The 11104-nt window shown below is 51.8% G+C and overlaps 4 protein-coding genes across 4 annotated transcripts; all 4 read right to left on the bottom strand.

The window, feature by feature from the left end:
* Positions 1–3074: 3074 nt before the first annotated feature.
* LMJF_10_1250 (conserved hypothetical protein) lies at positions 3075–4031 on the bottom strand (the record flags this gene model as incomplete). The annotated part of the gene is made up of 1 exon (XM_001681409.1): positions 3075–4031. One exon carries the CDS (start codon positions 4029–4031, stop codon positions 3075–3077), a length of 957 nt encoding a protein of 318 aa, XP_001681461.1.
* A 1801-nt stretch (positions 4032–5832) lies between these two features.
* On the bottom strand, positions 5833–6798 carry LMJF_10_1240 (conserved hypothetical protein; the record flags this gene model as incomplete). The annotated part of the gene is made up of 1 exon (XM_001681408.1): positions 5833–6798. One exon carries the CDS (start codon positions 6796–6798, stop codon positions 5833–5835), a length of 966 nt encoding a protein of 321 aa, XP_001681460.1.
* A 1695-nt stretch (positions 6799–8493) lies between these two features.
* On the bottom strand, positions 8494–9480 carry LMJF_10_1230 (conserved hypothetical protein; the record flags this gene model as incomplete). The annotated part of the gene is made up of 1 exon (XM_001681407.1): positions 8494–9480. One exon carries the CDS (start codon positions 9478–9480, stop codon positions 8494–8496), a length of 987 nt encoding a protein of 328 aa, XP_001681459.1.
* A 759-nt stretch (positions 9481–10239) lies between these two features.
* On the bottom strand, positions 10240–10986 carry LMJF_10_1228 (hypothetical protein; the record flags this gene model as incomplete). The annotated part of the gene is made up of 1 exon (XM_003721737.1): positions 10240–10986. One exon carries the CDS (start codon positions 10984–10986, stop codon positions 10240–10242), a length of 747 nt encoding a protein of 248 aa, XP_003721785.1.
* Between the last annotated feature and the right edge of the window lie 118 nt (positions 10987–11104).

Here is an 11104-nt window from a genome sequence, read left to right as displayed (position 1 = left end):
CAACAAAACATGCCCTGATATGTCGGCAACAAAAAAAGGGCAACCCACGAAAAAACTCGCAATATATCAATCGGAGGTGAGAAAGAACAACACAAGAAGCACAGTTTTCTTTCGGCTTGCCCATTCCGCCATACCGCATGATCTGACCTCCACCCTACCCCCGGCGATGTCATGGACGCATCGCGTCGTTCCAAGCAGCCGTAGGCACGGGTCGCAGCGATACGCCGACCTAGTTGTCGCAGCACAGCCTCTGCCTCACACTCTACCCGTCCCCTGCCTCGCAGGTCGGGTCGCCTCACAGCCGCCCCCATGGTGCCGGGAGCCACCTGATGCATCCCCCTCGAGGTGGCCCAGGCGCCCCACACCTGCAGGCAGCTCCAGGGGGGGTGAAGATGCATTGCAGTGACGTCGACACTTTGCCCATGATATGGATGGCACAAGCGTGTTCGCTGTCTCAGGCCGCTCCAACGCAACGCCATCCACCACCCCACCGCCGACATCAGCAGCCATGCATCGCTCTGACATCCCGAACCGCATGGGTGATTGTCACTGGCACAACCAGAGGTGGCTTGGCATCGACAGGGGTTAAGACGACGCCAGGCTTCCCCCCGCGCAGAGTCGGGGCACTGAACCCTGAGACAACCCTGAGGTATCCCCTGTCATCAGGCACGTTGAGAAACCAAAGAAGAATAACAAGGAGAAAACAATCAACGAAAGTTCATCAAGGCAGTGTATCGCTAAATGGAAACGAAGCAGGCGGTGGCGGTAGTGGTGGTGGCAGTATTGGCGAAAGGAGAAGTGAAAGAGAACGAAAGGGCGAAAAAAGTGAAAGAAAACAGAGAAAAAGCTTCATTCTCCTTCCTCTCTCGCCCCTTTGGGCACAACGCAAACACACAAGACTCAGACAGACACACACGCAGGCACAAGCAAGCACGCACACCTTACACCTTACACCGTGCGCAGTGAAGAACAAGCAGAAGATTAGGATCGAGCGAAGAAAAGGTAGAGATGTGAAGCCCATTCGCACAGTACTTCGAAACTGAAGGGATCTGTATGTGCTTTCTCTCGTCAAAAAGTCACTTGCAGCTGTACATCCCCCCCCGCCCGCCCGCCCGCCTTCTCCCTGTCTCTGCCATATCGAGCAGGCGGGCGCCTTCTTTTCCTCCCAAACTCCGTCTTCTCGTAACGCTGATAACCGTTTTGCCTTCCCCTCCGCTTCCTCTCTCCTTTGTCGCTTGTACTTCTCTGTTCGGCCTTTCTCCCACCGCACATGCCGTCTCTCTTACTCTCTCTCTCTCTCCGTCTACAGCACACACAAGTACGCGCGTATACACATGCGCAAGCCCTCCTCCGGTGCGCGTGCGTGTGTTCAAGCACAAGCATGCCTTAATGTCTATACCGCAGGTTATATAAGGAAGAAAAAGAACTCGGTAGTCCATCAGACACACTCGCTGGGCTAGAGTGTGGAGTAATCGACCAGCAACACGCAGGTGCAGAGAGAGGGAGAGAAAAGAAGCGTGAGGGAAAGCAATAACGGCTCTAGAGCATCCACGGCAAGAATGAATGAAATACATGAAAAGTAGAACCAGTTTGGTGACGCGCAAAAGCTGATGTCGTGCATGCGTCTCTTGTGCAGTCCTCTCATTGCGATACACGCACGCACACACGAAGACGCACACGCATAGGCGTCCGCGCCTCGCTGACATCTTCACTCGTGTGGTGCTATTGATGAAGGTGTCGTGCTGTCAAATGGCAAGCAAAACGAAGACGAGCGGGTTGAAATAAAAAGGAGAGAAGCAACAGCTGGGTATCCTCTCACTCTCTCTTCATTGTTTTCTCGCTCTCACCATGTCTCGTTCTTCTCCGCCTGTCTGTGTGTAGCATATCATTGCTAATGCTACCCACACACGCGCAAATGCATGAATGTAGACACACACACATACGAGTGTCGGTGCTTGTAGGTGTGAGAGAGGAGGCGCGCAGTGACGCTGATGTGTGTGCATGTGTCGAAACGAATCACTGTAAAGAGGTGAGAGACAGAGTGAACCACGACAAAAAGGAAAGCAAACGAAGCAAGGCTCTTTTTTTCCCTCGCGGATGGGCGCCTCCTCCGTCGGTGCGACTGACGAGAGTGCCCTTTTTTTTGCCGTTTTCCCTCCTCATTTCTCCATTTTTTGTTGTTGCATTTCATGCAGCACCTGTGGTAGCTGGGGGAAAGAGTCAAGAAGACGCGCGGAAGCAAAACTCACCGAGAACGAAAAGGGGAAGGTTGGGTAAGGCACCAAACCGCAATGAGCCCTTCGCCCTGCACACAAGCGGCTTCTTTCAAGCCGCCATTCTGCCATACCGCATGATCTGACCCCCACCCTACCCCCGGCCCCTCACAGCGTCCCCATCGCGTGGTGCCAAGCAGCAGCAGACAAGCGCTACCACAATGCCCGCGTGGGCACCGCAGCACAGCCTCTGCCTCACACTCTACCCGTCCCCTGCCTCGCAGGTCGGGTCGCCTCACAGCCGCCCCCATGGTGCCGGGAGCCACCTGATGCATCCCCCTCGAGGTGGCCCAGGCGCCCCACACCTGCAGGCAGCGCCAGGGCGAGGTGAAGATGCATTGCAGTGGCGTCGACACTTTGCCCATGATATGGATGGCACAAGCGTGTTCGCTGTCTCAGGCCGCTCCAACGCAACGCCATCCACCACCCCACCGCCGACATCAGCAGCCATGCATCGCTCTGACATCCCGAACCGCATGGGTGATTGACACTGGCACAACCAGAGGTGGCTTGGCATCGACAGGGGTTAAGACGACGCCAGGCTTCCCCGGTCAAAGTGAGGGCACCGGAACCCTGAGACCACACACGGAGAGGTGTATCCCCACATCATCAAGGACGCAGAGACAGAGCGAAAAAGAAAATAGCGACAAGAAGAGCCCACCTTTCCTTCGAGTTCGCACCAATACTCAAAAGTGGAGGACAATGGAGAAGGGTAACACAGAAAAGGAGAGACGGAAGGCTATGCCGAGGAAAGAAACACTACGCATAAAAAAGCAGATACACACATAAGCGCACTGCTGCCTAGAAGTGCAGGTTGTCGATGAGAGTTCCATGACCCTCAAACGGGTAGTCAATAGTGATACGGCCTTCGTGCGCGTCTCCTAACCCGCTGTACAAGTCGCACCGGCCGTCTTCTCGCATGACAATGCCAGAACTGAAAGCGCAGTCGAGAAGTTTGTGAACCTTCGGGGAACACTTTGGGTAGCAGCCCTTGGTCCCGATAATTCTCGCGTCCTCCACCTCACGAAGGTACGGGTTCAGGACGAAGGAGTAGTTGGTGTACACAGTGATCTCATTGCCGTCCTCGTCTTTGTCAATGTAACTGTAGTGGCTGATACACCCCAATTTATCGGAGCTCAGTAGGTACGCCTGATTCACACCACCCCAGGCGCCGGTGTGAATGACATTGAGAGGCGGAGCCTCCTCGATAACTGTGGGTGTTAACTCCATCACGTTGTTGATCACCGTGAAGCCAATGAAGGCGTGCGCTGCCGTCTTTGGTCGCGAAAAGACGCCAATCTTGTTGTTGGCCAGCTTGACAAGGCGAATATCCTTCATGTTGTCAGGTCCCGTCGTGAAGTAGCTCAGGTTCTCCGCAGTGCCGCGAAAGAAATCGCAGTAGTAGGTAAAGACGCGGTTGTTCGTTTTCCGGATGTGGGTCCCACCGAGGAACATCTCATTATCGATATTTGAGACGAACGGATCCTCAAGCTGCCACACCATGTTGCCAGGCACCAGAGTGAATTCGTCCTTGTTCGTCTCCACAAACAACCGTACATACGAGTTGGCCCACTCGAGCCGCTTCTCCACACGACCAAAGATGTGCGTCCGGCCCTCGTACTTGAAGGGTGCAGAGCAATTGTACACATCCATCCCATCCACACCCTTGAAGGTGAGGAGAGCCTTCTCGTAGATGTGCTGGTCGCAGTTTTTCTCGAACTCTAACTTCTCCTCCTTGACGGTCTCGAATGTGCTCATCGCTTTTTGTGGGCCTAAAAAGGGAAAGAAATAAGGAAATTTGGTGCGGGTGATGGGGGTGTAGGCGAGCGTTATGATTGTGTGTGTGTGTGTGTTCCGATCGCTTCTTTACCGCTGATTACGCCTTGGGGTCTGCAGAAAGGAACTGCGTAGGTGAACGAAACGCAAACGAGAAAAAGAGCTGCCGGTGGTTTTCTCAAGGGCCTCCTCGACTCAACGTCTGGAATCTGCTAAGAGATTCCTGTGTGTTTCTCGTGTGAGTTTCCGTACACTTGCGAACTACCTTGAAGAGTCTTCTGCTATTCACGGAGAGCTGAGACAAGCGGCCAGGCAAGGCCAGGAGAAAAGAGGAAACGTGGATGCCTAAAATGACGGCACGACAGAGAAAAGGGCAACGTCTGAAAATGAACGAAGAACTGGATGGCATGCAAAACGTCCCAGTCAGGGAGGTCGAGCTGGCTCCTCTATCTCCAACGGACTCATTCGGCTGAGTCGTACCCGGTTTTCTGCCGGAGATACAACTTGGCTGCACGCGGGGGTGTAAATGAAACAAATATGGCACCGTGATGCATAACCTATATCTCTCGGGTGTTTGCGGCACGAGAACATTTTTACATTTTTTTCCTGCACCTTTGGTGGTTTCCCGAGGAAGCTAGAATCAGCAGGCTAGGCTGTCCGCAGGTGAGCGGGTGTATGAAAACAAAAGGCATCCGCAAATAGTAGCACCAGTGTATTTGCTTTCCTCCCGTCACGGCTGTCCGAGGGGTTGCTCCACGCACTGCTGTTTCAGAAACCCGTATTCCAAAACAAGGGGGAAGAAATATAAGAAAAAACAAGCAAATGAAGGGAAGAAAGGGAAGCACTCGGCTCGCTAGCGTGGGAAAGAGATGAAGCATGAACAAGAGAAAGGGCAAGACTGGAGAACAAAAGGAAAACAGCGAAATCGAAGAAGAAAACGACCAAAAAAAAAGACAAAAAAAAAGACGGGCTAGTGCATCTTCAGTACGTGAAAGTGAAACGGGGAAGAGACCAAGAGCGATTCAAAGAAACGTGTCCCAGTGAATGAGGCAGACAGCAGAGCAGAGTGCTTCGCATGATGACAGAAAATGCTCCATCCTTGTTCACCACGGGTTCATCGGAAGCTGCCCACGCAGCTCGTTCGAGAGGGGGGAAACGCTGTTTCTCTCCCACCTTCCCTTCGCCTTGTATTTCGCCCTTTGTCAGCTTTTGGTGGGAATAGGTGCGCGCACCTCCTCTTGCACGCAAGGCCTTGAGAAGAATGAAAGGGAGAATGATATCAAAACATAGGCATGTCGCACTCCGATCCACGCTCCCAATTCTTCTTGACTGGCGAGCTCCCTATTTCTGTGGAAGAGTACACCGACTTGGTATCCCTCCACTCGCCGCCGCGATACCACTGGCGCCGGCACAGCTACCAGTGAGAATCCTGTTGTTTGCAAGTCCCCATCCGGTATCACGACGCACGGATAGGTAGACTTACGTATCCCCTCTTTCCGTCACCCAAGGGGGTGGGTGGAGGAAGAGCGAAATGCTTGCAACGACTCAGCTCCTCGAAATCTGAAACGAGACGAAGAACAGAATAAGGGAGCGAGAAGAAGTGCCTGGTGAAGGCATGTCGTTCGCATGGCGGAGAGAACGTTCACACCGACTCCTCCTCACCATACCGTTTTGCGGTCCGACCTCCCTCTTTCATTCCTGTCGAAAATTTTGTGAAAAGAAAAAGTGTGCTGTAGCTGTGGGTGTCGCTGCCGCAGGCGATAGCAACGGCTCTCAAAGCGTCTCAGAAGGCGACATCGCTTACGATCTTGCCGTATCCTTCAAAAGGGTAGTCGATAACTATGCACCCCTCGGCAACGTCCCCAATGCCGCTGTACAGGTTGCACTTGCCATCATCGCGCATTTCGATACCAGACACGAAGGCGCAATCGGCCAAGTGCGGTAGTTTTGGTTCGCACGGCGGGAAGCACCCTTTGGTTCCGATGATTTTGAAGTTGTACACGTCGTAGGTCGCAGGGTCGAACACAAAAGATGTGCAAGCGTAAATGCGGAGCTGAATGTCATCCTTCTGATCGAGGAGGTAGCCGTGATGCGAAATGCATCCCAGTAAGCCGGATGAGAGCAAGTACACCTGACTCGGGCCTCCCCAGGCGTCTCCAAATGGACGGTGGTTGATCAGTTTTGCTGAGTTGATCACCTCCACAGTAAGGTCCTCTATCTTATCGATAGTAGCAAAGCCGGTCAAGCATGAGCCCTCTGTGCGAAAATGTGTGAAGACGCCGATCTTGCCGTCAGCCAGCTCAACCAGACGAATGTCTTTCATCTTTGAAGGGCCAGAAGAGAAGTACTTGAGATTGAGGGGTGTCCCGTGGTAGAATTCGCAACGGTAATCGGACACCTTGCCGCCGTTCTTCGTAACGTGGGTGCCGCCAAGGACCATTTCACCGTGAATCTTCACCACAAACGGATCCTCCAAGTTGTACGTGATGGACGTCGGGTGTCGCCGGTATCGGTTCTCGCCTACTTTTTCGAATAGTATGCTGTTTGAGTGAACCCACTCATCCTTCTTCTCCACGCGGCCAAAGATGTATGTTTTGCCATCGTAGGTGAAGGGGACAGAGCAGTTGTACACGTCGTACCCATTGACTCCATCGAACGACAAGATCGCCTTGTCATAGATTTTCTTTTCGCGCTCAAATGCCTCCTTGGCGGGAATTAATGAGCACGGCTTTGTGTTGAGAAGCCCCATGCCGCCACCTCGTTGTTGTCGTTTGTGTGTGTATGTGTTTCGTGTGTCTTTTGTTTGCTTTCTAGATATATTCTTTTTTTCGTTTCGACGGTGTCGCGCATGTTCCCCTCAATAAGGGATTTCGTTGCAAGAAACAAAATACGAAAGAAAGTAAGCAAATGTATTTTGAAGCGAAGCAGACAATTCTGTAGAGCCAGAGGGAAATCAAGGAAATTCTCGAAATGGAGAGAAACCAACTCAATCAGCATCAGCTGAAACTTCGAAAGATGCAGAGAGAACGACCAGCTAGCCATCAAAGGAGAAGCGTCGCGCGGCGCTTTTTTTCAGCCGTGGACAATAGCCTGATGCTACTAATAAAGCAACCGACGCTGCGTTTGATGATTCGGAGGTGGTTCCTGATTCGCTTCAGATTGCGACAAATAGAGCCACGATCGCATCTGTGCATTATTGTCCGTTTTTAGGGTATCGTTCGCGAACCTAAGGCATGTGTTTCACAGAACGAAAAGGCATGGAGGGATAAACTCATGTGAAACAATGAAACCAGTGACGCATAGAAAAACAAAGCAGACAATCTCGCTTGGCAACTCACGCAGCCCAGCAAAAAAAAAGTGCTGGAAGCGACTGAGTCGCATAAATTGTATGATATAGCAAAAAAAGACCGGCATTGACAGTGACGAACAATTGTCTTTCAAACAAAAAGAGTCACAATTGAGGTACTTCATGAGTTGAGCACCAAAACATACCGAATTAATCAATGAAAAGGGCTGATTCGTGTTTTCCTCAACGTGTGCATTCTGACATGCAGCGTGAGTTCAGCTTCACTCCACCCTCTCTCCCGGCCCCTCACAGCGTCCCCATCGCGTGGTGCCAAGCAGCAGCAGACAAGCGCTACCACAATGCCCGCGTGGGCACCGCAGCACAGCCTCTGCCTCACACTCTACCCGTCCCCTGCCTCGCAGGTCGGGTCGCCTCACAGCCGCCCCCATGGTGCCGGGAGCCACCTGATGCATCCCCCTCGAGGTGGCCCAGGCGCCCCACACCTGCAGGCAGCGCCAGGGCGGGGTGAAGATGCATTGCAGTGGCGTCGACACTTTGCCCATGATATGGATGGGCACAAGCGTGTTCGCTGTCTCAGGCCGCTCCAACGCAACGCCATCCACCACCCCACCGCCGACATCAGCAGCCATGCATCGTTCTGACCTGCTAGGTCTTGGGCAATAAACTTTTGCACCTCGAGAAGCGGTTAAGCATTGGCAGGGATAAGGGGGGCTGCTTGGCTCCCCCACCGAATGGGGGTAGTAAAAACAGACACCAAACACTGAGGTGTGCCTGGCACCAAGCACGGTTCGGGTTACGGAAAAGGACAAAACGCCCACTTGGGCCAGACCGCTAACAGTGGCAGAACGTCAATGCGGGTCATGATGCTCAGTAGTGATGCGCATAGACACGAGAGCTATGGATCAACGAGAACGAAAAGAGAAGTTGAGACATATAGACGGAGAGAGTCGCTAGAGAAGCGGAGATCGTGATAGAGATGAATATAGTAGAAGTGAAAGTAGTACAGTAAAGAAATCAAAAAAGAAAAAACTTGCAACTATTTTCAACAATTCTTGCGGTGAACGTAATGGGGTTACTATGTTTACTTTTTTTTCCTCTTGAGTTGCTGTCATCACTGGACGTATAGTGGATGAACCCTCAAAAGTCGAGATCGTCGGCAATGGTACCGTGTCCCTCAAACGGGTAGTCGATCACCATTCGACCCTCACGGGTGTCACCGACACCGCTGTACAGGTCGCACTTGCCGTCTTCACGCATCACGATACCAGAGACGAAAGCGCAGTCTATCAGTTTCAGCGCCTTCGCCGGGTAATCTGGAAAGCAGTTTTTTGTGCCAAGAATTTTGTAGTCGTAGCACTTATTGGCTGACGGCTGATAAACGAAGGACGTGATGCAGTACACGTTGATAACCTCACCGTGTGCATCCGTGTCGAGATAGCCATGATGAGAAATGCAGCCGATTTTACCTGTTGATAGGAGGTACGGCTGGTTCACACCACCCCACGCGTCACCAAAGAGCGTGTGGTCGATCGGCTTTGCAGAGTCGATCACCTGCGAGCAAAGATCGTCGAGTGAATCAATAATGGTAAAGCCGGTGATGCATGTGTTGCTGGTCTTGTGGTGGGAAAACACACCAATTTTCCCATCCGCCAGCACGACGAGGCGGATATCCTTCATGTTCTGTGGGCCCGAGGTGAAATAGTGTAGGTCGTCTATTTTGCCGCGATAGAAATCGCAGACGTAGCCGGACACTTTTCCATGGTCCTTTGTGACACGCACACCACCGAAAAGCGCCTCGTTGTTGATCTTTACAAGAAACGGGTCTTCCAGCTGATATTGCATCGCGTGCTCCACAAGGGTGTACTCGTCGTGTCCGGTCTTGCGGAAGAGGCGGACATGAGAATTAACCCACTCGCTGCGTCGCTCGACGCGTCCGAAGATGTGGTAGGTGCCACTGATCTTAAAGGGAACGCAGCAGTTGTACACGTCGTGTGTGTCCAGCCCTTTGAAGGTAAGAAAGGTGGCCTCCTGAATCACCTTTGTCAGCTCGAATTCCTTTCGCTTCGCTACCATTGTGCACTCCCTCGGCACTTGGGGTTCAGTGTGCGATGCGTTAGAACCCATTTCCCCTTCTGCTTTTCGTCAGCAAAAGCAGACAAGCGATATACTACAGACCCGGAACGCGAGGGGGGAAAAGAGAAAACTGGCAATATATGCGTGTGAAAGGGTGCGAAATGAACTAAGATGTTGTAGCGAAGTGAGGCTCACATAAAGTCGGAAAATGCGTTAGAGGGTTATCGTTTTGAAGAATTCAGCAGATGAATATCATTTTTTGCACCTTGAGGTACGCGTCCAGCAGATACATAGAAAGAAACTAAAGCGAATATTTGAAAGAAAAGACGTGGTGTGAGAGAAGGACGAAAATGTGTCACCAGGGACAGAACAACACAGTGCTAAAAAGGGAGAAAGAATCTTTTGATCGATTGCTTTATGACGTAAGGCTTGCATGAATGCGGGAGTATTTTGAATTAATGGTAGATGTGTAGGTCCGTTGTATGCAGAAGAACAGAGGAGTAAAGCGAAGCAAAAGAAAAAAGAGAGAAAGGACCAGAGCTCGGAATGAAGGAAAACTCTCAGAGAAGACCAGAAATGAAAATTTTTCACCAAAAACTCTCCCTGGGTGTGAAAACGGCTAGATTCGCGGAAGCAGGGCTGCTGGAAGGCAGCATGGAGCCTTTCTTTCAGTATAGTAGCTTGAGTGCATTCCAGGTGCTGAACAACAGAGTTCTTTTTCTTCGCCGAAAGGATCGGCTCTTCGTCGACATTTCGATAGGTTTACCAATTTTTAACACTAGGAGCCCGATGGTCGCATACTGAGAAGATTCATGAATCTGATTTTCTTTTAATGAGAAGCGCCACATCGGCGCTAACAAAGCGCGTTTCGCACGTTTCGCCGTTGGATGGCAGCGAATCTGCGAGCCACTGAAATGATGCCGTGTGGAAGAACGTAATATGCGTAGGATCGCGGGTGTAGTGCCAATTACGAAAGCGCTCAATCGTGCCGTGGACGCGTTTCGTCATAATGACTAAAACCCCGCCATCAGGACGGATGGAATGCCAGAGTGTGCGAAACACTGAAAGCGGATCCCGCAAATGCTCCACGACCTCGGTGGCGGTGATAAAGTCGTAGTGCTCTGCACGTTCAAGGCAGTAACGAGTCTCTGGAAAGTAATACAAATCGAAGACGTCCATGGAAAAGTTGTAAGGAGCAGCGGAGAGTATTTTAGCGAGAACCGGTGCAGGCCCACATCCAAAATCGAGGCCCTGAGGCTGATACGGCGTTCTTCGAGAATGATTTTTTGCGGAAAGGTAATCGGCGAGGGGCTGGGCTGCGCGGGAGAGAAATTTCTCGTAGGCTGCGTCACCAGGGATGTTCTCATGCAAATCATACACGGCCTTTTCCTCCGCGCTTGACAACATGAAGCGATCTGGCACAAATACGAGACTGCATTGATGGCAGCGATAGTATTCCCGCATCTTGTCTGTGTGGAAGAGGGTTACTGAGGGGGAGGCACAGAGGCGGCAGGAATTCATGCGCATCTCCCCACCGGCTGTGAGAGAGGACTCCATTTTTCTCCCAGACCACGACAACAACCCGAATGTATTGTATAAGGGGTGAAAAGGGGATGATAGCAGATGAAGTCGAGTTGTCAGTTGAAAGAGGAATAGGTGCTGCATTCTCCGTTCA

The sequence above is a fragment of the Leishmania major genome, chromosome 10 (assembly GCF_000002725.2).
Source record: "Leishmania major strain Friedlin complete genome, chromosome 10".
NCBI lineage: Eukaryota > Euglenozoa > Kinetoplastea > Trypanosomatida > Trypanosomatidae > Leishmania > Leishmania major.
Note: the sequence above shows the minus strand (reverse complement) of the source record. Positions and strands in the feature narration are given on the sequence as shown.